At 35.2% G+C, this 27,788-nt stretch overlaps 1 protein-coding gene across 1 annotated transcript in view; it reads right to left on the bottom strand.

Moving 5' to 3' along the window:
• The window catches only part of Dnah12 (dynein axonemal heavy chain 12), a 201,843-nt gene that overhangs the window by 52,961 nt on the left and 121,094 nt on the right, over nt 1-27,788 (bottom strand). Inside the window, exons 41-52 of the mRNA XM_074044013.1 lie at nt 25,172-25,427; nt 22,570-22,869; nt 21,109-21,287; nt 20,549-20,741; nt 15,873-16,034; nt 13,497-13,691; nt 7,544-7,677; nt 6,594-6,756; nt 5,782-5,862; nt 5,252-5,434; nt 2,200-2,331; nt 65-154 (exon numbers count right to left, since the gene is read on the bottom strand). Coding sequence (XP_073900114.1) covers nt 65-154; nt 2,200-2,331; nt 5,252-5,434; nt 5,782-5,862; nt 6,594-6,756; nt 7,544-7,677; nt 13,497-13,691; nt 15,873-16,034; nt 20,549-20,741; nt 21,109-21,287; nt 22,570-22,869; nt 25,172-25,427 — 2,068 coding nt within the window. The remainder of the gene's footprint in view (nt 1-64; nt 155-2,199; nt 2,332-5,251; nt 5,435-5,781; nt 5,863-6,593; nt 6,757-7,543; nt 7,678-13,496; nt 13,692-15,872; nt 16,035-20,548; nt 20,742-21,108; nt 21,288-22,569; nt 22,870-25,171; nt 25,428-27,788) is intronic.

Consider the following 27,788-nt stretch of genomic DNA (forward strand, 5'->3'; position numbering starts at 1 on the left):
TTTAAAGATCATACACATCTTGGCAAAGTCACATTAAGAAAAAAAAAAAATCAATGTAACTCACTGGAATGTTGTCCTTGTCATACTCTCTCAAATCTCTTAAGAAATTCATATCTCCCAGAAGTTTTTTGCTAGGTCCCCAGTAATCGAATATCTATAAATAAAATTTATGGAAATTTAATAAATGTATAATTTTAAATGCTCAATGTAACATTTTTCTTCTTAAAATTTAAGACATTATTCAGAAAAACTGCTTATATACATTCAAAATATAAACTTGGAAACTAAAATCTCCTCCTCCATGTTAAGTATATGAAATATTTTAAATACGGATGAACTTATATATTCAATTTTTTAAAAAATTAAGCACTGAAAAGAAAATGAGTGATTATTTCTCTGTTTATATACATTCAAAATATAAACTTGGAAACTAAAATCTCCTCCTCCTGAGACCATGTTAAATATATGAAATATTTTAAATATGGACGAACTTATATATTCAATTTTTTAAAAAATTAAGCACCGAAAAGAAAACGAGTAATTATTTCTTTCAAAAACTTAGGGAAAGTGGCTAGCATAGACACCATCACAATTTCACATAAGAAAATACATTTTTTTTTTTTTTGGTCAGGCATGGTTATGCATCCTTGTAGTCCCAACATTCAGAGGCTGAGGCAGAAGGATCATAAGTCTGAGCCCAGCCTGGGCTACAGAGTGAGTTCCAGGCCAGTCTAAACTGTATAGTGACATCCTGTCACAATCAAACAAACAACGGCTAGTGGAGTGGATCGTGCAGTAGGAGTGCCTGCCTAGCAAGTGTGAGGCTCAGAGCCCAAACCCCAGCGCTGACAAAACAAACACACATTTTCATCACTTCAACTTTCATGTTCTTTTATTCTTTGACTCTCTGAAACAAGAAAAGCAAAAAGTATTATATTTTCTCCTCACCTATCTAGGCTTTCTGAGTGAAATAAAAAGAGAAAGGAGAAACCCAAGATTATATATTTCTCTGCCAGTTACAGGATAAAGCCACATGCTGGTAAAAGATGTTGAATAACTAGTTCAACATTCTTTTTCCTACTTATAGGGAAGAGAAAATGTGTGTGGGTAGTGTATAAATGAGAATAACTTCATAATAGCCTTTAAAAATTATTTCAATGAAGGATAGAATAGCAAAAAAACCAATTTTCCAATTCTGGAATTTAAATTCAGGTATTATAAAACCCTGAAAAGAAAACAAGTCTGTTGACTTAAATATTAATAACAAAAGATAGGACTGTAAAACAGGTACAGTGTATGTGGGGGTACTTGTGGGAAGGGAGAGGGTGAATGAAGGAGATTAAGGTGATCATGTATGGTTGATGGACTTCATATACCTATATGAAATAGAACAAAGTAATCTTCTGCAACTTTTTTAAGTGGAGTGCGGAAGGGGTTGAGGCGGAGAGATAGTGGGGGCGATCTAACCAATGTACAATATAAGTCTGTTTGGAATTGTCATTGTGAATCCCCCTGTTCAATCCTAAAAAAATTTATATAAAAAAAGAAAATAAGTCTGTAAATTTAGTTTAGGATGGATATTATGTCTTCTGTCTTAAGTGATATACCCTTAAATAATAATTGTAATAACACTGTGAGCTTACTATTTATGAGGCTTTATGTATAAGAGCCTTGTATTTATTAATTAATCTAATTCTCACATTAAGTATGTAAAGTAGTACTATGATTATCCTGTTTGTACAGAATCCCACAGAAGTTAAGCACTTTATCCAATCTCACTGCTAATGAGGGATCCTGATTTTGGAACATAGATATTCCAGAGCACATGCTTTTTACACCTTCACTATTCTAGTTCCGTAATTCAGCAGAAATTTTTGGATGCTCAGAAACAACACCTATATGTTATGAGTTACATTCTCAAGAATCTTAGCTACAAAAGTATAGGTATCTTAGTTCGGGTATCTTGTTCAATTCCAACCCTGTAACAGTGAGACCTACATAGACAGAAAAGGAGACAGAAACAATCGGAACCACATTTTTCTGACACTAGACTCCACAGAGTACACACATACAGTGTTTTCTATAGATAATTCTGAATATACTCAATCTGGAAAAGTGTTTCTTTCCTGGATTGGGTACTGTTGATATTTCAATTCTGCACTTTCATGCATATGCTTTAAATCTGTGTCTAGTTATTACCTTGCCTCCAGTTCCTGAAGAGTCTGTAATTTTTTCTGGCTTTATATCTTTCATTACACAAACAGCAGCCATAACTAGTTTAACACCAGCTGGAGGATTCTTCATTGATTTCACAATTGTAATATCACCAGGCTAAATCAAAAGAAAACAAGACAACTTCAGTACAGTTGTTTGTAAATAATGAAAGTTTTAAAAGTAATATCGGGGAATAATAAAAACATCAGTAAAAGAGAATTTAGCACAGGCTGAGACTGATGATCCTCAAATGTTTGGGGGATCATAGATCTTTATGAGGACTTTATGAGATCTTTATGACTGCTATGAACCCTGCTGAAAATGTACTTTTGCATGTATACAATCACATACCATGCCTATATGTGGTAACTAGGTTAAGAACCCTAATATAGACAAAAACTTAATTGTATATATTCCATATATGCTTATATATATTATATGTATGTTTTATCGAGAAAAATGAAAGAAGGTCCCAATTCCAACGTCAATTTCTAGAAAGGTACATAGTCTTGACAGATACTACATACTCCCCTATTACTCACTCTAATATCCTCTGACATTCCTTGCAGTGGTGCAAATGCTGGAAAGCTAACAACTATATATCATAGTTTCCCATGAAACTAGAGCTCTGGGTGGAAATAGTTTTCATTTGAGTGATGCTAGAATTTGGACAATAAATGGTGTGAGACTTCCATTTTGTGTTACCGATTATAGTGGAGGCAGTGTGGTGCTGCAGGCAGGCTCATCAAGCCACCTTCTTTAAGGAACAGCTGCTCTTGTAAAACATTACTGAAATTTGGCATCAAGAGTTATTCCTAGTGACCGAGTCTCAGATCTGCTTCTATAGCTCTTCCAACAATTCTGCAATCCATTTACAAGTTTCCTTGAAAAATCTTTATGTGCTTATACTAAAAGAGTCAACTCTGTTGTCTGCAATTAAACCATAATTCACATAATGCAGTAACACATATACTGCATTATACGCACATACTGCATTACATGTGCACAAGCAACAAGGGTACAAGAACCAGATGATAGAGAAACCTAAGATCAATGATCTGGAGTTTGAAGGAATAAAGAATCCTGTATCAGAGGAGCAAGTGCTGAAAGCTCATGGAACACAGTAATAAAAACAGTTACTTAAATTGTCATAATTGCATACAAGGGGGTACCTATTAAAATGGAGGTTTTGTCAAACTCAAGAGTCTGCTGTGATGAACCTCTAAGGAGAGAATAAAGAAAGATCATGGGGTAGCATGTGGCTTTTAAATGTGCTAGAGAGCATAAAGAAAATAATAAGCTCAACACCACCAACAACAGGTGTTGGCGAGGATGCGGGGAAAAAGGAACCCTTTTACACTGTTGGTGGGAATGTAGACTAGTACAACCACTCTGGAAAAAAATTTGGAGGCTACTTAAAAAGATGGACATCGATCTACCATTTGATCCAGCAATACCACTCTTAGGGATATACCCAAAAGACTGTTACGCCAGAGGCACCTGCACATCCATGTTTATTGCGGCACTATTCACAATAGCCAAGTTATGGAAACAGCCAAGATGTCCCAGCACTGACGAATGGATTAAGAAAATGTGGTATCTATACACAATGGAATTTTATGCAGCCATGAAGAAGAACGAAATGTTATCATTCGCTGGTAAATGGATGGAATTGGAGAACATCATTCTGAGTGAGGTTAGCCTGGCTCAAAAGACCAAAAATCGTATGTTCTCCCTCATATGTGGACATTAGATCAAGGGCAAACACAACAAGGGGATTGGACTTTGAGCACATGATAAAAGCGAGAGCACACAAGGGAGGGGTGAGGATAGGTAAGACACCTAAAAAACTAGCTAGCATTTGTTGCCCTTAACGCAGAGAAACTAAAGCAGATACCTTAAAGCAATTGAGGCCAATAGGAAAAGGGGACCAGGAACTAGAGAAAAGGTTAGATCGAAAAGAATTAACCTAGAAGGTAACACCCATGCACAGGAAATCAATGTGAGTCAATGCCCTGTATAGCTATCCTTATCTCAACCAGCAAAACCCCTTGTTCCTTCCTATTATTGCTTATACTCTCTCTACAACAAAATTAGAGATAAGGGCAAAATAGTTTCTGCTGGGTATTGAGGGGGGGAGCGGGAGGGGGTGGAGTGGGTGGTAAGGGAGGGGGTGGGGGCAGGGGGGAGAAATGAACCAAGCCTTGTATGCACATATGAATAATAAAAGAAAAATGAAAAAAAAAAAAAGAAAATAATAAGCTCAGGGTTTTAAATTTCTGGTTCACAACACAGTGAAAACACTGGGCAGTTTCTATAAGCACCTTAAAAACAATCTCTTGTTTTATAATTACTGTAGGGCTGAAGCAACTGAAAGTCAGTCCTGCAGAGCTTAATCCTGTAAGATGCTGAATTACCCAGAGGTTGAGTTCACAGTCTCTCCAGGTCCTGAAAGTTAAGGCATTGATTAGGAAAGTAGACAAAGAATGGGATACGAATAGCCTGAGGTACCAGATCACAATGAGCATTCACAGTCAACAGACACTGTCTATTCTGTTCTGTTTGGTGAGACTGTCTAGTCTTGCTTAAAGACCTTGTAAAAAGTCATGTAATACAATGTGGGGCAGACAGATGCCACTCACAGCTGCATTAGAAATTACTTTTAGCACATATATGTATAGAAGGTTGCAGAAGTAGCTCCAACAGTTTTTTTTTTTAAATATATTGAGCATTGAACCCAGAGCCTTGTGCAAAAACACTCTTTTTAAAATTAATGTCTCCTGGTCCATGTACAGAATTACTTTGGACTCTCAGAGACTTCTTAACCTATTCCACTAGAATACCCTGACTAAAAATGATAAATTATATATGAAAAGCAAAAATATAAATATGATAATATATAAAAGAAGAGCTGTTAAGAGGCAAATTTCATTTGGCTGGACAAGAGCAATATATATCACCCACTTAAATACAACCACTCCTAATTAACCAAAGAATTTTCACTTTGTTGATGAAACCCAAGGTGGCTAATTCAGACACTTTCCTTAAGTGTATCCAATGCTGACAGAGCTGCTTCCAAGGCTGGAATGGCCTCGGCTAGGTCACTTTCACACTCATTTTTCAGAGCCTGTGCTTCTTCAGCCTTCCCACTGGCTATCTCTTCATCTAGTTTCACGAACTTTCTTTTTGCTTCTACTTGTGCAGATTCTATCTCAATAATCTAAAGAAGAGAAATAAACAAAAAATTAAGACAGTTCTTCAAGTAACATTGCTTCCTCAATCCTAGAGACAAAAGATATTTGAATTCAACACATAATTTTGAAGGATAGAAATTATATTAAATAGGATAAAATGAGGAGAAATACAAATATATGTGACCTAATTTAGAAATGGGTTTGACACCTCCCTTCAAAAATGACAGAACCTACATGGGACTCAATATTTATTCAATAGAAAAGGGCAAAGTCCCTAGGTCCTAGTGACAAAAATTAAGGGTTATTTTCAAGACTAATTTTACATACTTCAATTGTCTTTTGACATCAATAAGAAACATTAGGGATACTCTACCTGCATCATACGTGCATTTTCAATTTTAGCCTCCTCCAGCTTGGGCTGTAATTGAACAAGCTCCATTTGCATTTCACCAACCTAAATAAACAGTTTGCCATTAAGTTTCTACTGTTACAATAGCTACTGAAACCAAACATAGAAAATAGAAATTTAAGTGTATCATAAAGCATTGGGTCAGAAAATCTTAACATTTTCCACTTCTTTCATGATAAACAAGACCACGAAGGTGCCTCCAGATGTTTTCATAAAAGACTTTCTCTTCCTTAAGTAGAATCTATAGTATAGGGTATCTTACTACAGTGGGAAAAAGTAGCCATGAAAGAAGTATAACCAGAAATGAACCAGTAGCTCAGGTATTCCCATTACACTATGTGCATGGTATACAATATACAGACAAATGAAAAAAAGACTTCTATTACTTGAATTGAACTAACACTAATGAGTGTTACTATCAGTTGACTCATTAAAAAAAATAACCAAAACTTGGATTTGACAGCTGTTACAATAAAAAGTCAACATAGACTTCTTATAATCTCAAATGTCAAAAAAATTAATTGAAAAATGAATGCCATTTGAGTCTCAGTGGACTGGCAATTTCACAAACGCCTCCAAAACTTACTGAATTCATCTGTACAATGAAGACCATAAAAGTGGCTAGTTCACGGAGTTGTTACATGAAATGATTGAAGGAATGCATGTGAAGTACATACCACAGAACTGACATATAACATATTCTAATAAACTCTATAAATTACTTTTCTAACATTTCTTATTATATATTACCATTTTGAGCAGCTCATCAAGTTTACCTGAGACTCAGCAAAAGCTAATTTGTCAAGCCCATTTACATATCGTTGTTTTGCTCCCATGACAGCTTGCCGCTTCTTAGTCAACAGCTGTCGAAATGAGCCAATAAGTTCAAGATAAGAAGTAGCAGTAACATAGTTATGTCTTCCTAACTCAAGCAAGAACCTAAAAGACAGGCAGGTAACAGATCTTAGTATAAGTAGCAAATTTTACAAAGGGATAACCCCAACACAGCATTAACAATAAACATTTAAGAATAAAGATTTAGTTTTATGTGGAAGCTGCTGAGTTCTTGATCTTTAAAAAACTCTGAAATTCTACACATAACCACATAGCATTTTTCTCGTCTGCAAAATATTAAGAAACAATGACATATTTTAAAAAGCACAAGTCAATGAAGATATCTATAAAGGTAAACTACCAGCAAAAAAAGATACAGGCATTATTTTCTACATGCTTCATAAGCAAGGAGATCTAACCTTGTAGGAGACCCATGATACTGTGTAATGTAGGCAAACAGAGTTAGAAAGAGGACTGCAGTTAGGACAGCAAGTATGAATCATTCCTTGCACAAGTATGTTACATGTTGGCTGAACGATTTAATGCCAGAAGTACAATACAAAACTATTATAATATACAGGAAAACAATAGTATCTCATAGCAACTATGCAAACATTGCTTTCTAACTCCTGCTTCCTGTCACTTTTGAGATCCAGATACATTCTTTCACTCAAGTTTTTTGAGACACCCTGGATATTTATAATAAATTCCTCCTTTTGGTAAAGCTAGACAAAGTAGCTTTCTATGACTTACAGGTTAGGTGAGCTTAGCTAATTAAGTAACCAGAAAGATCTAGAAGACACAATAATATCTTAAACTTCTGGGCTTACACAGAAAGAGATAATTTAAAAATCAAGCCATTCATGTCATTTCAAAATTTGTTACTATTAACCTCTCTGAAAGATCCATAACAGAGGTGTGAAAGTGTTTGCAGACTGGAACTATTTCTCGTCGTTCAACCTCAGTAAGTTCCAGTGTTTCTAAGAATTTCACAGCTACAAGTTCAAGAGCATCTTCAGGCCATGGCTAAAAAAATAAGAAAAAGAAAATCTTATGAAACTTAAGATGAATAGGTCCAATCCAACTATACAAATTAAGTGACTTTCTATGGGAGGAGAATTTGGAATTGAGAAAACTAAAACCTTAACAAAGAAAATAGAATTGAGCAATTCACAGTATTTATTAGGTCTCTGAAAGATCAAGTAAGCATTTTTTTGTACATTGAAATTAAAAATAAGAATACAATTTAAAGGAAGGATCAAAGATACTTATTTTACATTTCAAAGATATATTGCATTGCTTTCCTGACTCTTCTACTTGAATGTCTATTAGGCATACCAAATTTAGCATGTCAGTGGCAGAAGATGCTAGTTGTCTACTCAATGTCTCTTATCCCCTTCTTCCTTTTTAAATTTTTTAAATTTTGACCATAAATGTGTTTATTTCTAGACTCTCATTTGTAGTGCATTAATCTATGTGTCCCCTTCTTCCTTAGTATTCCCATTTTTTAATTCTGGATAGCAATATGCCCAGCTAAAAGATAACATTTCTTAGATTCCTTTGTAATTCATAACAGTCAATGACATATAAGCAGTTGTTCAGTGGGACTTTGGAGAAGGCTCCTTTAGAGGATTAAGAGCTGGCATTGTACACTTTTTGCCTTACTTTCGTTCTTCTACCTCTTGCCTGGAATACAGTTGTGAAAATTGGAGCTCTAGTAGCCATTTCAGAGACCATAAGGTGACTATGAGGATGGAAATCACATGCCAAAGATAGAAAAGCAGAAAGAACTTGGGATTCTGATGACTTGATTAAATCATAAAAGCTCTACTCTGCTTATCTTCAGAATTTTTTTTTTGTGGTATTGGGGATTGAACCCAGAGACTCATGCCTGCTGGGCAAGCACACTACCAGTGAGTTACATTCACTGCCACCCTTCCTACCCGCCTCAGATTTTTTTCCAGTATTAGGAGGAAATAGGCACCTAGGAGAATACCATGTTTTGGTTATTGTGAATAATGCTACTATAAACATGGTAGGTAGGTATCTTGACTGTATGTTGACTTACATTTCTTTGGATATATGCCCAAGAGTGGTATAGCAGGATCATGTGGCAGTTCTATCATATGTTTCTAAAAGAACCTTCATAATTATTTCCATAGTGGCCGTACTAATTTAATTTCCACCAATAACGTATAAGGATCCCTTTCCCCATGTATCCTCACTAGTATTTGTTGTTGTTTTCTTGATGATAGCCATTCTGACTAGGGTGAGATGGAATTTTGATGTTTTGACTTGCATTTCCTTTATGGCTAAAGATTCTTCATGTGCTAATTACTCATTTGTACTCCTTTTGAAAAGAAGAACTGTCTGTTCATTTCCCATTTATTAGTTGAATTATTCTTTTGGTGTCTAATTTTTGTAGTTCTTTATATATTCTGGATATTAACCCTTTATCTATTAAATAACTGGCAAAGATTTTTCTCTCATTCCATAGGTTTTATTTGCTTCTAGTAATTGTTTTCTTTGCTATGTGAAGCTTTTCAATTGGCTGCAATCCCATTTTTTAATTCTCATTCTTATTTTCTGAGTGATTGGGGTTCTATTTAGAAAAGCATTTCTAATACTTACATGTTCAAGAGATTCCTCCATATTTTCCTATAGCAATTTTAAAGTTTCAAGTCTTACATTAAGATCTTTGATCCATTTTAAGTTAATTTTTTATATGAAACAAGAGGTAGGGGTCTACATTCAGTCTTTTACACGTAGATATCCAGTTTTCCCAACACCATTTGTTGAGGAGACTGCATTCTCCAATGCAGGTTTTCGTTGCCTTTGTTAAGAATCAGATAATTGTAGCTGTGTAGGCTTTTCTCTGTATCTTTTATTCCATTGACCTATGTGTCTGTTTTTGTGCCAATATCATGCTATTTTTATTACTGTAGCTCTGTAGTATCATTTGAAGTCAGGTATGTGATACCTCCAGCGTTGCTCTTTTTGCTCAGGATTGCTTTCACAGTTTGGAGTCTTGTGCTTCCTAATGAATTTTAGAACTGATTTTTTTCTATTTTTATGAAAAATGACATTGGGATTTTGATGGGGACTACATTGAATTTGTAGATTGCTTTTCGTAGTATAGCCATTTTCACAATATTAATTCTGCTTATCCATGAACATGAGAGATCGTTCCATCTTTTAAAAATTTCTTTCTTCAATGTTTTATAGTTTTAACTATAGAAGTCTTTTGCCTCTATTAGTTAGGTTTATTCCTAGGCATTTACCTTTTTTTTTTTTTTGAGACTATTGTGAATGGGACTGTCTTCCTGTCTTCTTTCTCAACCTATTCATTATTGATACATAGAAAAGCTACTGATTATTTTGTATCCTTATACTTTGCTAGAACTAAGAGGTTTTAGTAGAGCTTTAGGATTCTTAAAGTATAGAATTATATCATCTACAAATCAGAATAATTTGACTTCTTTTCCTATTTGTATTCCTTTTTTTCCTCTTTCCTTACTGCTCTGGCTAATAATTCTAGCACTATAGTGAGTAAAAGGGGACATCTTTGTCTCATTCCTGACTTTAGAGGAAATGTACCAGCATATTTTTAAACCCAAAAGAGGCTTCTGGACACTTAATATTAAGATCAATGAAATTTTTAAAATACCAGATTAAAAATCATATGACTTACATATCATTAAAAACATCACAGAGGCCTACCTTTGTGTTCTGGGTCCATCATTTTATATTGGGTGCTACATGATTGCTAACAATGCAGATTTCATACTACCTGTAGCAGTTAGAATATTCATATATCAAGCAACAGAAAATAAGTATCATCATGTCGTCTAAAAAATAAGGAGATATATAATCTCATACAATAAGCACTCCAGAGAACCTCCAGAGTGTCTTAACTCACAAACTCAACCATGTCATCAGGGATTCCAGTCCTTTCCAACTTTTTTGCTCCACCATTCTCAGTATACTTTATTTCATCCTTGGGCTTGTCCCACTCTGATGACAAAATTACTGCTATAATTATAGGATCACATCCTCAAGTAACAAGGTTCAGAGACACAAAATCCCTTTTCCTACTTTGTAACTCTTTTTACAGTGAAAGAAAAAAATTTTCTCCCAAAGCTTCTCAGCAGACTTTACCTCAGAATCCACTGGCAAGAAATGGTTCATATACAGGCTCATGTATAAAACAATTACTAGCAAGAGAAAGAGCACCGATATTGACTTAGAACAACCATAAATCAATTCCTGTGAAAAGCTACATGGACGGTGATTTCCCTAAAAAAAATCAGATTTCTGTCACCAAGGACAGAGTGGGTAGAAGGTGGCTGTTGGATAGGTAACCATTAATAGTTCTTAAGCCCTCATAAGCTGATATTGAAGGATATGATATCTCCTGGGGATAAGATTTGTTGTCTAAATAGTCAACGCAAATTCATATTCCAAATAGCCTTCTTAAGTTTTTTTTTTTTTTACCAACTTATTATCTGATTTGTTAAGTTGTCCTTGTTTGCTCCATGTTGGAGCACAAGTTGGCTCCTATAAGTTATACCATTCTTCTACTGTCTGTTTATATTTGCATTATGTCTTCAATTTTCAGTTTACCGCAGGATCCCTCAGGATTTTTGAAAAACATCTATAATACATGGCCATCTGCCATACAAACTGAGTAATGGTATCAATGTTTTTTGTTTGTTTGTTGTTATTTTTCTGGCAATACTAGGGTTTGAACTCAGGGCCTTATATTGGTTAGGGAGATGCTCTACCACTTTAGCCACTCCATCAGGCCTCAAGGTTAATGAAAATGAGATATTTCATACAAAGCATGCCAATAATTGTTTCCCTTATCCTCTGAATTTTGGCACCCCTAGTAAGTAATACTCTACCTAGTAGATTAAAGATGTATCAAAACAACAACAACAAAGCCAATGCCTTTCTAACTGCATGATACATAGTGGCTTACCCTTACTTCCTGAGTGTCACATACCCAAGTTCAGTCCCAAATAATGCCATCAGCTCTTCCAACACAGGTTTTATTTCTCCAAAGCTTCACTGTAAAGTCTCCATCCTTCTCTGTTATCTATTTAATCTCTCTTATCTATTTGTAACATCCCTCTTCTTTAATCTTCTCAACAGTTATGACTCACTTATAATAGAACTGAAAGTCTCATAGCTTTAAAAAAGATACCCAGAAGCGGAAGAATTACATTTGCAAAATTTCACAGAACACTTATGGTTGAGCAGATTACGTTAGCCTGGCTTTGGGTTTTGGTTACTTAATAGAAGCAATTTTAAGATAAGGCTTGCATAAGTCATAATTGCTTCACATAGTTTTTATTGTATTACCACAAACACACGCACTAGATGAAACCTGTGTAATCTTCAAAAGAGCAGAATTGCTTTTTAAACATAAATAATTGATAATAAATAGGCAAAAATAAAATAAATAAAACACATTAGTACCAAAAATTAATTTTTCAAATAAGTTATCTAGGGTCAATGTGTAGTTCACATTCTGTTGTGCATAAAGTAACTTGATAGAAGGCATCATGAGCTACCATTTTCAAAATGATAAATTCTTAACGCTCTTATGAAGGCAGTGATAATATGCACTAAGTTTAAGCAAGGCAGTGAGCACCATCATCTGCTGCAAGAAAAAATTGCTGTCCAATGGTCTTCCTGTCTCTTGTTTTGCCCAACACCATTTGCCCAACACATAGCCTCTAAGTGGTTTTATTCCCTTAAAATATAGACTAGCTAAAAATAAAACTGAATTCTTAGAAATGGCTTACAAATCTCTTTATACCTGGTACCATCCGAAGCTCCAACTTAACTCTTGCTGTCCTCATTGCCAGTTAGCTATACCAAACTACCAAATGATCCATGTTATCTCCACCCTTCTAACTTTGCATATAATGTCCATGTATTATGGTTAATATTATGTGTCAACTTGACTGAGCTATGAGATGCCCAGATATTTGCTCAAACATTCTTAATGTTTCTGTAAGGGTGTTTTTACATGGGATTAACATTTAAGTTAACAGACTGAGTAAAGCATATTGTACTCCTTAATGTCAGCAAACCTGATCCAATTAGGAGAAGATCTGAATAGAACAAAAATGTTGACTTTCTCCCAAATAAGGGGGAATTCCTTTTCTCTAACTGTTTTAACTTGGGAGATTGGTTTTATTACTGACTTAATACCAGAGGTACACAATATAGGACTTCCAACTTTCTGATTACAGATCTTGGGATTTGTCAGTCTTCATAATCACATGAACCAATTCCTTGCAATAAATCTCTCTTTCTGTCCACAAATTTATAATACATACATACATACACATGAATTTGCATATAAGTCTAAAAAGGGAAAAATTAGTTTTTAAACATAAAACTGATAATAGGCAAAAGGAAATGAAATAAGTTCATACCAGAAGTTAATTTTTATTAATCATATATATATGACATGTATAAGATTAATTAAGTATATTTTATTAATCATACACGATCTCCTATGATTCCTAATATGCACCTCTATGTAACTAATTCAATCTTCATATTTGAGAAATTTATTGTCTTTCTATATATACCTTTTACACACCAACATTATGGCTCTTTTATATAATTTTTACTGCTGATTGCCTTTTAAGTCTTTCAGTCCAGAATATGAACTCCTTGTGGGGAACTAAATAGTCTTACCAGTCCCTGATGCTGACTACTATGCCTGTCATTGTAGTAACTCATCAAGAAACACTAAATGTGTATTAATCAAGCTTAAATATTATTTCATTAAAATTTCAACACTTAGACCTCTCCCAATTACAAACCTGAAACCAGTCAATAGTACAGCAGTTGATGAGGGATGGAAACTGTCTCAAACGATTTCGAAAGGCATCTCCAATTGGACTAAAGGCTACTACGATGTGAAGATTATCTTTGCAGCGATTCACAAAAAAAGCAAACAGGGCTAAGGGACTGAGTTCATCATGTTTATTGCCAGCCTGAGCAACAGGGCGAACACCCTAGAGAACATCAGAAAATAAAAATATTGTAAATAAAAAGAGATTTGCTGATAATGAGATTAGCAGGTGTTAGAACATGAAGTTCTATCAATCCCCATAAATGTTTTAAATTTTTATTCTTTTTTTTTTTTTTTCTGGTGGGACTGGAGTTTGAAGTCAGAGCTCTGCACTTGCAAAGCAAGCACTCTACTGATTGGGCCACACCTCCAGTCCATTTTGTTTTGGTTATTTTGGAGATGGGGTCTTGCAAACTGTTTGCCTGGGATGGTCTCTTAACCATGATCCTCCAAATCTCAGTCTCCCAAGTAGCTAGGATTATAAGTATAAGCGGGTGCCTGGGTAAAATTTTTATTCTTATATTAATAAAATGGCTTTGATATAATTTGTATTTTATAAATATATAAAATACAATGATAGAGAATGATAAGGTATATATGTGAATATAATCACAGTATATTATAGGCATGTATGAACACAGAATAATAAAACTCATGAAAAACTTTTTTAAAAGGAGAGGGGAGATAAGAAAGAGTAACAGGTAACGGGGTGGGGGGTGAATATGATCAAAGTACATTATATGTATGCATGGAACTACCACAATGAAACCTCTTAGTACAATTGATAAATGCTAATAAAATGTCCTAATAGGGAAGATTCAAGTTCACCAAGATACATATTGAACTAAGGGCTTCACACTTGCTAGGCAGGTGCTCTACTGCTTGCACCATACCTCTAGCCCTTTTTTGCTCTGATTATTTGTGAGATAGGGTCTTGAGTTTATGACTTGGCCACCATAGATGGTGATTCTCCTAGTCATACTTCCTGCGGTAGCTGGTGTGCTCCACCATGTCAGGCTTTTCTGTTGAATCCGGATCTCATGAACTTTTTTGCCCAGGAGAACCCTGATCCTCTCAATTTCTGCCTCTCAAGTAGCTAGGATTACAGGCATGAGCTACCCACACCTGGCTTCAACATTGTTTTTAAGAGAAAAAATGGAAGCAATTTAAAATGTCCATCAGTGAGAAGCTTTTAATACCATAAAGAATCTATATACTGGACTTTCATACAACTTTTAAAAATAATAAAGCATATGTACATATGTACTATGGGAAGATCAGCAAGATAAAATAAATGAAATGAGAAACAAGTTAGGCATCAGTATGTAAAACATGATGCTCTTTGTTAAACTAAAAAAAACATGCAGGTAGTGATGTGCACATGTAGTCTCAGCTACTCAAGAGGCTGAGGCAGGAAGACTGCCTCAATATTTGGGGTGAGACTGAGCAAAACAGAGATACACCATTTAAAAAAACATGTAGATGCATATAAAATATACAAACATAAAACAGAAATAGTGAAGCAAAATAGCACCAAAATGACAGGAAGAACAGACAGATAACAGCTGAAGCAAGCAGGAAATCTAAGAATTTAGGAAATACCATCTCCAAAGGTGATTATTCTTTGGATGGGGACACAGAGAGTGAATTTCCCCTACAAATTAGGAGAATCACCATTCATCAGCAGCATTCACCACATTCTTGACAGCTCCCAAATAAAAGTCAAGAGCTTTTTTTTCCTTTTCTCTTTCCCAGTCCATACCATGAACTATCAATGTACCATTTACTGAGGACTTTCTAGTTGCCTAACACACTTAAGGGTTTATTTTTTTGATCCCAGACCTCATAGACGACAAAAACAGAGTGTCTGAAATACCATGGTGAGTCTATTTCACTCTAGATGCTATCATAGCACACCGAGAATGAAACAACCAGGTATAAGTGATAAATTTCTCTGTGGATAAAAGTAGTTATAGTAAAAGAGAAGGGGGGAAATTATTAGACTGAGACTAGTCATTTTATTAAGATTTTTGAAATTTTTACTGAGCAGAGATAAGCCACAGAGGTAACCAAGTAGCATTAAAGTCATGTTTTCTCATATTAATTTGAGAGATGATTTTAAACTCTATTCATATCCTATGCTGAATATCATCAAACTAGTAAAACAAGCTGTTATTATTATGAAAATAGGGATTATAAAATAAAAATTCTGTCTTCTAACTATGGTAGAAGCAATTTAAAATCCAGATAAGTATACTTTAAATTTTTAATTGCAAAGCTATATTGATTCTGAAGAGCAAGAAAATTCCTGTGCTGAGAGCAGCATTTCCTAAAGACCATTTACCTCCATCACTTCTTGTTTTTCATCTGCTGCAAAAATGTTAGGCACTTCTCCAGTATTGAGCACACTGTCGATATCTTCTAGAAAAGCCTCCTCTTTAATCTGAGTGTCTGTGATTAGAAAGACTGTCTTCTGGCCTTTCATGCCTACATTTTTCAATAGTGCCTTAAAGAAAAAAAGTGTACTTATGAGCAGAACGTGTTAGACATCTGGTGGTTTTGCTTTCTCTTCCTTTTCCCTTCTTTTGACTGCATCACTTTGACTTAAGGGCATTTTGATTCTGGTGGGGCTATCAACCAGGGCTTCATTTCTCCCATCTTCTAGGTGGGACTTTTAAACTGGTCAGTTTTCCAATCTCTTAGACATAACCATTGACTCAGAAGAAGGCACGTGATTTAAGCAGCACCCAGTCACACTGTTACTTCAGGGACTAAGATGGACTTGAAACAAAGAACTGTTCTAAGATGGAGGCTTACAAAACCATTTAATCTAAACTACTTGGAACCAACTGTGTTACCTCATGGAATGAGCCTGCTAGAGAATGAAGACAAATGGAGAAAAGCAGTGCCAGGAAATAGAAAGAGTAATTACTGAGGACCTAATTTGAACCCCTAAATTCAGTTAAGGTTACCTCCTTCTGGACACTTAAGTCTTGTAAGCCAATAACTTCCTCTTTTGCTTAAACTAGTTTGAGTTGTTTTTGGTTTTTGTTTGTTGCAAATTGCAACCAAATTTCCAACTAATAAAGATAATGGACACAGTAGTGTGCTGCAGCTGATTTGTATAGGCTTGTTAGAATTGGTTGTTAAAATTTTAGGAACTTTTGAGCAAATTAAGTATAGCCAGAATTAAAAATTAAATTATATAAACATACAATTAAATAAAACACAGGTATATTAAAAACAAAGGTAACGAATACTTAAATCTCATCATAAATATCCTAATTATTTTATTATACTTACTACTATTTATATTCTGGAAGTAATTTGAATATATAAAATTCCATATAATGATGTTTTATACACATCTCAACTCTCTGTTAAACAACATCATATTGGTAGCTTTAAGTCAGCCATGCTGGTAGTTCTTATAATACAGAAACTGGCAAGTACTGCAAACCAGAGGTCCTGCTTACCACCAGCGCTGGAAAACTGCTAATCAAGTATCTGTTAGCATATAACTGGTTGTTAACATACTATGGTGGTCATACCACACTAGTTCATAGTGAAAATTGCATTGCAATTTCTGCAAGTAATTTTTAAAAATAAGCTTCAATTTTTATTGTAAAATCATAATTTTAACTCATTAATTTTTATTAATAGTCTCACTCCATAAAAATAAATGGTGAATTTTTGCATCATATAAAATTATGTATTTTCCCATTAAAGCATCTTCCAATATGTAGGCAGTTTTATCACCAGAAGTAATTTTCTATCATCAAAACTAAGGAAGCTAGTTTTTTAAATTGTATTGTTTTGAGACAGGCTGGCCTTGAACTCACAATATTCCTGCCTCAGCCTCCTAAATGCTGGGATTATAGGTATGTCCCACCATGCCTGAGTTTAGAAGTGAGTTTTTTTTATAAAAAGAATTAACATCTACTTATGGCAGCTTCAAAATTATTATTATTATTTCAAAATATAAATAGAAATGTATGATATAAATAGATTTAACTTATTTACACGAGTGTCACTATAATTAAAAGTAATATTCAAACATAATGTATGAAACTATCTCAAAATAGGAAAAGAGACTGTTTCCAAAATACTGATTATATGCCAGTTATATTATGAAGAACCTTAAATACATTATACAATTTAACCACAGTAATTTATGAAACAGGTGGTGTTATACACATTTTATAAATGAGGAATATTTATAAATGAAGAATAAGTGACAGCAGCAAGATGACAGACTAGGAAGCTATAGGCTCTCTCAGGAGTCTCTAACTGAGTATCCAACCTTTACTATTGTTCCTATCAGAGCCCCAAACCAGGTCAGATAGCCTCCAGACAAGCTAAATTTAAGCACAACCCATTCCTTCTGTCCTGAGGCAGAGTGTGGTAGGATTTGAGTGGCAGGATCTGGGTGATAATCTCTCAGTTTCATCACATCACTGAAAACAGAGAGCACTATGGAGGATTAAGTCAGCAGAGGATTAAGTCTGCAGTTCCAAAGGCAGACAGCAGGGGGAGGAAGAGATTAAACAGCAAAGGCATATTGTAGAAACAACCAAAACCCCTAAACACAAAAAGGAAATTAAGACAATCAAAAGCTCTTCCAGATACTAAAATAAAAGCACACAACCCCAAAGAAGGTACAACCCCAGAAAAGGTTTGCGAGGTCTTAAAACCTCTAGCTAGGTTGATTGGTAAAGGTCTTCCTCTGCACAGGTCAATTGTAAAGACAGGAAGAAGTGACTATTTTTTCAAAGGCTCAACTCTCAACAAAAGATGACAAGGTATGCAAAAAAACATGAATCAATCAAAGAAACAAAATAAAGCTCTAGAGACCGACCACACAAAAATGCAGAGGTATGAATTATCTGACAAAGAATCAAAAACAGCTACCTTCCAGATGGTCAACGAGCTGAAAGATAACACAGACAATGAAATTAAATTTAAAAAAAAGACAAAATGAAAATATCAACAGAAAGAAAGTATAAAATACAGCCAAATAGAAATTCTGATGCTGAAAAAGTATAATAATTAAACTGAAAATTTCACTAGACAGGTTCGACATTAAAACTGATCAGACAGAATAGTTAGCTAACTTGAAAATGAGTCATTTCAAATCACTGAGTCAAACAAACAAAAATTAAAAAGAATGAAAAAAAAAATAAGGCAGCCTAAGAGACCTCTGGGACATCACCAAGTAGACCAATACATACATCATGGGAATCCCAGAAAGAGATAAGAGAGAAACAGAAAAGGATAAAGAGCATATTTAGAGTAATAACAGCTCAAACTTCCCAAATCTGAGGAGAGTGACATAAAAATTCAAGCAGCTCAATGAGTTCTAGTTAGGATAAACTGAAAGAGGCTTCACCGAAAAATATTCCCTCTTAGCCCGGTGCCAGGGGCCTGCGCCTATAATCCTAGTTACTTGGGAGGCTGAGATCAGGAAGACTATGGTTAAAGGCTAGCCCACACAAATAGTTCTTGAGACTCCCATCTCCAAAATAAACAGAACAAAATGGACTGGAGATGTGGCTCAAGCAGTAGAGCGCCTACTTTGCAAGCACAAAGCCCTGAGTTCAAACCCCAGCTTCAACAACAACAAAAAAATCCCTCTTAACAGTACTTTTGCTTCTATTAAAAAAAGAAGAAAGATCTCAAATCAACAACCTAACTCTATACCTCAAGGAACCAGGCTTAGAACAAACTAAGCTCAAAGCTAGCAAAAAGAAAGAAATCATAAATGTAAAAACAGGGATAAATGAAATAGATAATGAAGAATCAATATGAAAAAAAATCAGTGAAACTAAGATTTTAAAATGATCAACAATACTGAGGAAACCTCAGCTAGATTAATTAAGAAAAAAAAAAAGACTCAGATGTTTAAAACCAAAAAATGAAAGGGGTTGTTACAACCAATGCCACAGAGATAAAAAGGATTACAGGCAAATACTATGAATAATTGTGTGCCAAAAACCTGATAATTTAGAGCAGATGGATTAAGTTTGTAGAAACAAACAACAGCATAGAAACATTTAATAATATGCCCAAGATAATATAATTAACAAAAAATCCAAAGCAGAAATAAAAACTGAATGTCTGACTTCAAAGTCGATATTCCTAGTACTTTGAAGTATGCTCCTTTCTAAGTCTATTAGTTTATTTGGAAGCAAATAATTAAAAATTTTTTCTATAGTATGAGTAGAAAAGGAAATGATGTAACTGTAATTCTTCCTTTCATGTCTATGTAGACCTCTTTGGTATGAGCTTGGATTTTACCATTTTCACCTACAAGTAGCAAAGAAAAATCCATTTATCGCTGCTGTTTTTTAGGATATGAAAATGTAGTGGGTAAGGGAAAGTAAGAGCTACAGAAGTTCAACAATATCTCCTTTCTTTTTTTTCAGTTTATTACCTTTTAAATCCCTATGCACATAAGCATGATGCCCTAAGTATGCACTGCACCTTTCCACCAGTTTCTGGGACAGCAACAAAATTCTGAAGACATTATTAAAACAACATTGAGACTCTCCTTTTCCTCTTCCTCCTCATAATCACAAGGTTCATTTTTTTGAAGTGCTGTATCACTAAGTTACACTATATTCTACCACTGTTATACCCCAAGCCCATGTGGCTCATATTTAATAGTCTGGAAATCATATGTTGTTACCTGAAACAAATCCTCCTAGAACTACATAAAGACACAATTATCAGTAACTACAATTAATAGTATCATAGACGACTTAGAAAGCCTTGCTCTGCCATGTGTCACTTCCCTCAGCTTCCATGTCCTCATCAATAACAGAGACAACCACACCTGCCGCATTGAATTGCCGACACGTAGAGTGGGACCATGTAAGCAAAACTCAGGACGGTGTTTGCACACACAGCAGGTTCTCAATAGACAGCATTACCATCAACATCTGCACAGGCCGGCCCTCCCTTTATAGGCAACAGAATGCACCGTTATCATTTAGACACCAACTTCCGTCGTAATTTTACCTTCATATCTTCTCTCCACTCATTTGTACCATAGCTCTTAGAAATTTCTGGTTGGAAAATCTGCATTTTTGCCATAGAAGTAGCTAGACGAGTTAAAGACTGCCGACCACTTCCTCCCAGTCCAACAAGCAAAGCATTTCCACCAGGCTGCTTTAGGATCCGAGATATTCTTGATAAATGCTCCAACACATACCTACCAGGAGATAAGTCTCATTACCCATGCTGATGTACCTGTAAACGCACTCACCACTTTTATTTTATAACACCATGGTATACTGTAAAAATGCACAAACATGCAAAGTAAAACTGTGCATTATATGTGAAGGAACATAAGCATAGTAAAGTCCAAAGAGATACATCAATTTCTTCTCACTATTATAGGTTGTGAGGGACACATTGAAGGAGGGTTGGCTACAACAGCAGGCTTCAGATAAACTGTTAGTATTTTATATTTTCATAAACGCAGGTGTTCAGTATATTTTCTTTATGTCTTTTTGTACATTTAAAATATTTCATAATAAAATTTCACAAATAGCAATTTCAATATCAAATGTAGGTACCTAAACACGACAAGATTCATTCTTGTTTTGTGAGTTTGATTATACTCATCTAAGCATTGATCTACAACATCATTAAAATGGTGAATATCTGGAATTTCAGTATAGGCTCTATCATCTCCTTCAAGGTCAGGATTCATATAATCACCAAACATGAGATTCCTTAAATCCTCTTCAGTTACCTATACAACAGAAATTTATAGTTAACAAAACTCAAAATCTTTTAAAAATAAAATTAAGAAAATACACAAATTTTTGTTTTATTCATGTTAGGAATAATTATTAATTAGATAATTTTTAAAACATCAAGGCAGACAATATTATACTTGTAAAATTATGTCCTTATGAGGTAAAAAGAAAAGATTCTTTTTCGAGAGACCAAAGAGGGTTCCTTTTTCCCCCGCGTTCTCGCCAACACCTGTTGTTCGTGGTGGTGTTGCTAATGGTGGCTATTCTAACAGGGGTGAGGTGGAATCTTAGTGTGGTTTTAATTTGCATTTCCTTTATTGCTAGAGATGGTGAGCATTTTTTCATGTGTTTTCTGGCCATTTGAATTTCTTTTTTTAAGAAAGTTCTGTTTAGTTCACTTGCCCATTTCTTTATTGGTTAATTAATTTTGGGAGAATTTAGTTTTTTAAGTTCCCTATATATTCTGGTTATCAGTCCTTTGTCTGATGTGTAGCTGGCAAATATTTTCTCCCACTCTGTGGGTGTTCTCTTCAGTTTAGAGACCATTTCTTTTGATGAACAGAAGCTTTTTAGTTTTATGAAGTCCCATTTATCTATGCTACCTCTTAGTTGCTGTGCTGCTGGGGTTTCATTGAGAAAGTTCTTGTCTATACCTATTAATTCCAGAGTATTTCCTACTCCTTCCTGTACCAACTTTAGAGTTTGTGGTCTGATATTAAGATCCTTGATCCATTTTGAGTTAATATTGGTATAGGGTGATAAACATGGATCTAGTTTCAGTTTTTTTGCAGACTGCTAACCAGTTTTCCCAGCAGTTTTTGTTGAAGAGGCTGTCTTTTCTCCATCGTATATTTTTGGCGCCTTTGTCAAAGACAAGTTGGTTATAGTTGTGTGGCTTCATATCTGGGTCCTCTATTCTGTTCCACTGGTCTTCATGTCTGTTTTTGTGCCAGTACCATGCTGTTTTTATTGCTATTGCTTTGTAATATAGTTTGAAGTCAGGTATTGTGATACTCCTGCGTTGTTCTTTTGACTGAGTATTGCCTTGGCTATTCGTGGCCTCTTGTGTTTCCATATAAATTTAACAGTAGATTTTTCAATCTCTTGAATGAATGTCATTGGGATTTTGATGGGAATTGCATTAAACATGTAGATTACTTTTGGGAGTATAGACAAAAAGCAGTAATATTTTTAAAGACAAGTTAACTGATTCTAACAATTCATGCAATTGTACTATTTCAACATGACATGTTTTAAATTACTAAATATACTCACTGGTGCATTCTCTTTCCTCAAATGTGAAAAGACACCATCAAATGATTCTTTAAACTGGTCCTTTATAACACTTTTAATTAATTTGAAGAGCCAGTTTCGATCGTCATCATTAACAAGGCGATCATAAAACACTCGCAGAACCTCATGCACAAACAGACGGACCATAGTGTGCTTGCTCTCCACAGCATCTCTATCAATTAGTAAGCAACCCAGGATGACACGTGAGAAGTCACGCAAGTTGAAAGTATAATGAGATTTTGTGGGAGTGGGCAAAAGATTTTCCATGGATTTTTTATATATCTGTATATGGAAAATGCAACAAAGTAAAAATCAATTTCTTTATAATAAGCAAATTCATAATAAATAAATATAAGAATTTTTTATACTATTGTATTATATCAGCTTGGAAGAATGTAAAGTACAAAGCCCAGCATGACATATATTTATTTTGGTCTATAGCACTCAAACAGGCATTATGAAGTTGAAGAAACTTAAATATTCCCTAAGTTTACTTTATTTCCCACTTATAGGTGACCCGGGGCTCAACAGTTTAAAATTGCAGTAGAAAGTGAAATCAGGTAACTCATTCTGAAGCATTCCAAATAAAATAATTTCTCTCCCTTTCCTTCCCCCTCTTTTGATCTCTTTCCCTCTTCTTCCTTCTATCTTAATTGGTAGAATACATGAAAAAGAAGTAAATTTTTACTATATGCTACATTCACCAGATGAAGGTTAATATTCTTTTTAAGAAAGATGAATTATATCTTTTGAAATATAGCCTGACAAATAAAAAACAAGCAAAATTACTTTTATTTGTATGTGTTGTGTGATTTATCACTTTTCCTAACCTTCACACATGGTAGGTCCCTAATGTTTCAAAGACAGAAAAATAAAAAGGATCCTTTCTATATTCCATTCTACTTGACCAACTCCCCTACCTTCCCAAGAGATGCTTAAAATACAAATATTATATTTTACAAGCTGGGAACAGTGGCTCCACTTGTAATCCCAGCTACTTTGGAGGCAGAGATCAGACTGCAGTTTGAGGCCACCATAGGCAAAAAGTTAGCAAGACCCGCACCTCAACCAATAAAATCTAGGTGGGGTGCTGTGCATCTGTCATCCCCACTACACAGGGAGTGTAAATAGGAGGATCATGGTCTAAGCCTGCCCAGGCAAAACCACAAAATATTATCTGAAAAATTACTAAAGTAAAAAGGGTTGGGGTCATGACTCAAATTGTAGAGCATCTGCCTAGAAAAGCACAAGGTCCTGAATTCAATCACCAATACTACCACCCCCCAAAAAAGGAAAAAAAGAAGAAGAAAAAAGAAGCACTTTCTGTACAGAATTAAGGTATTTCCATGCATAGCGTGAATCTGAAAGGAGAGATTTCTTTTGGCTCAGGGTTTCAGAGCTTTCCATCCATGGTTGGCCGACTCTATCGCTGTGGCCTGGTGCAAGGCTGAAATGTCATGGCAGAGGGTGTGATGGAGCAGAGCTGCTCACCTCATGGCTTCTGGGAAGCAGAGACAGGAAGGGGCCAGGAATATTGCATATCTTTCCTGTAAACGCTCCAGTGACCTACTTTCTTCCATTAGGCCCTTTCTCTACCTCCTCCTCCCTTTTTACAGTGCCAGGGATTGAACCCAGAGCCATGCACTTGCTGGGGCAGATAACACACCCTGAACAACTTAAGAGGTGTTCTTTGGTCATATAGGCAGTTTATATAGGCAGTTTTGGTTTTGCTCTTGTCCTTGTATGTTCTTTTTTTTTTCTTTCATTGTTACTTCTAAGTTATGTGGTCTGACTAAAATAATGTATTCATAAGTTGCTTAAGTTCCTTTTTTTTTTTTAAAGCAAACATGAAGAATGGGAAGGAAGATAGAAAAGAGGAAAAAATTAGCCAGGTGTGGTGGTACATGACTATAATCCCAGCTCTCTCAAGAGCAGAGGCAAGAGGATCAGGGTCAGCCTGATCACAGGGTCAGACCCTGTCACAAAAAAGGAAAGGCTAGGGATGTAGCTCGGTGGTAGAGGACTTGTCTAGCAAGTGCAAGACTCTGGGTTCAATCCCTGGCACTGCAAAAAGGAAGGAGGAAGAAGAGGAGGTACTTTTTTGGGAAGGTGAACCAATGGGACTGGGGAGAGAAGGAAGTAGAGGGTGATAAGGGTGAATATGATCAAACTACATACATATGTACACATACATATATACACATATGAAAATCACGTAATGTTTTTAGTGGGAGCAGGGGAGAAGATGGAAGGGGATGAACAAAGAGTAATAGAAGGGTGAATCTGATTAAAGAACTTTACAATGCATGCATGGAAATATCACAAAAAAACACCTTTGTACAATTAATTTATGCTAATTTTAAAAAGAAAAAACCTCTTAGCCTTTGAAAGGTCAAATCACTTGCTCTAGGTCACATAACTAGGAAGTAACACTCAAGGTTCAACCCTGGTTGTGATTTTCTTGCTCTTAAAACTTCTGAATAGCTTCTCTACAAATGAAGAACAAAGTAGATGGCTAAGGAGAAAAGAGCCAAAGATGGTAATGCATTGTATTAAAATATTTTACATTACATTATTTGCTTACCTCCATAGTCCCATTGACTATTTGGTTCCCAATTAAAAAGTACTCTGGAGGAAATTCATGAATTCTAAGGTAGAATGCCATAATTAATGAGAAGATTCGGACCATAGTTTCATCACTAAAAGAATTAATAGTGCAGATGTTGAAATGACGAATAAAACGGGGAGTGACTGGATTTCTTCCACCACCTGGAGGACCCATGGCAGCAATCAGCTCTATATCAATGAGTGTGATTTTACTTGTGTCTTTAAGGTCATACCTGGAAACATTTAAAAAATAAGAACATAAGATGGAACAAAATATAAATACTAGGAATTTAGTCCAGAATGTCTCTCTTCCTCCTGCCCTTCCCTTTCTTTTCTACTACTCTTCCTTCCAATTTGACCCAGCTTATCCCTTTCTCCAACTCCAGAAGCATGGATGATAGCTTTTGCAACCTACTTTTAGCTGGTTTAAGTAGAGTGCCATATGGTCAATTTTACCTAGGACAAGTCTGATCCATGCTTGTTGTCCTGGAGTAATCATCAATAAGTTCCCCTTTTTATTTTCAGGAGTGTCTCAATTTGAACAAGAAATTATACAGTCACTATAGTTACAAAAATATTGGTTTTCTTTTTTTCCATTTCAAATCTTATCCTCAGTGTGAATAAGGGTGTCCAAATAGTACCTATACATTTTGTTATATAGAAAGGAGCTTCTTATGGAAAAATTAAGCTTCAAAGAAGTTTTCATCACAAAGATGTAGCTACATGACACAACTTAGTTGGGCCTGCTGCTGACTACAATCATAGAGTCCTTTAATACTGAAACTTTTTGATCAAAAAAGGGGTGCTGGGTATAAAGGCCCTGCAATGATATCCTTTCCAACAAATGATGCTAAAACAATAGGGCATCTCTACGCAAAACAAAAAAAATCTAGACACAGGCTTTATATCCTCACAACCATTAACTCAAAATGAGCACAGATCTAAATATTAAGTGCAAAATTATAAAACTCTTAGAAGACAGGAGAAAACCTAGATGACTTTGAGTGCAATGATGGCTTTTTAAGACATAATACTAAATGCACAAACTGTAAAAGAAATAATTGAGAAGTTGGACTTCATTAAAATAAAAACTTCTGATCCTACACTTTCCCTCCCTCTCATACTCCACTCGACTAATCTTTTAAAAAACCAACTTCTGCTTGGTGAAAGACAATGTCAGGAGCATGAGAAGATAAGCCACAGACTGAGAGAAAATATGTGCAAATGACATATATGGCAAAGGACTATTATCCAAAAATATACAGAACTCTTAAAATTGAACAATATGAAAGCAATCTTCTTAAAAAATATGCCAAAGACCCTAACAGATACTTCACCAAAGAAGATATGTAGATGGCAAATAAACACATATGAAGATGTTCCATATCATGTCAGCAGGGAGATGAAAATTAAAACAATGAGCTACCCTAAACACCTATTAGAATGACCAAAATATGGAATACCAACAACACCAAATGCTAGAGGTGATGAGAAGCAAAACTAATGTTCACTCATTCCCAATGGGAATGCAAAATGATACAGCTACTTTGGCAGAGTTTGGTGTTTTCTTACAAAAAAACAAACTAAAAAAATACATTTTTTGAGACAGGTTTTACTATGTAGTCCAGCCTGGCCTCAAACTCACACCATAATCCTCCTGCTTCAGCTTCCCAAGTACTGGGATTACAGGTGTGAAAAGCCATACCCATCTTAAAATTAAACATATTATTATCATATTATCTAGCAATTATGCTATATATTTTTCTGCCTGGCATTTGCTCAAAGGTATTAAAAGCTTATATCCAAAAGACCTTGTGTCCACATGATGTCTGAACATGAATGTTTATAACTGCTTTATTCATGATTGTCAAAACTTGGAAGCAACCATGATGTCTTTCAGCAGGTGAATAAGGTTGATAAGCTGTGACAATGGAGTATTATTCTAGACTTCTAAGTCATATTACTAAATGAAAGAAGTAAATATAGAAGGCTACATACTATATGATTCCAACTATATGACTGCTATAGTTTGGATCTGGAATATTACCCAAAGGCCCATATATTAAAGTCTTGTCACCAGCTTGGCATCATTAGGAGGTGGTGGAAAATATAAGAGGTTTGGTCTACTAGGAGATCTTTAGGTCACTGGAGGTGTACCCTTGAAGAGGATTGTGGGACCCCAGTATCTTCCTCTCTTTTGCTTCCTAGCAAAAAAAAGGTGAGCAGTTTTGCTTCCCATAGGCTCCCTGCCATCTGCCATCTTTTCACAAGCCTAAAAGCAATGGGGCCAACTGAAACCTCTAAAACTGTGAGCCAAAATAAACCTTTGTAATTTATAAGTTTATTATCTCAGGTATTTGTTAGAGCAACAGAAAGCTGACTAACACAAAAAGCTAAACTATGGAGATAGTAAAATGTTAAGTGGTTGCCAGGGGCTGTGGGAGGGGTGGGTAAATAAAACAAACACAGGATTTTTAGGGATGGAAAAATTCTCTGTATGTTATCATAGTAATAGATCTGTGACATTATACACTTTCTAAATGCATAGACTGTACAACACAAAGAAGAACAACCCTTAAACTATGGACTTGGGG

Source organism: Castor canadensis, chromosome 10, assembly GCF_047511655.1.
Source record: "Castor canadensis chromosome 10, mCasCan1.hap1v2, whole genome shotgun sequence".
In the NCBI taxonomy this organism is placed as follows: Eukaryota; Metazoa; Chordata; class Mammalia; order Rodentia; family Castoridae; genus Castor; species Castor canadensis.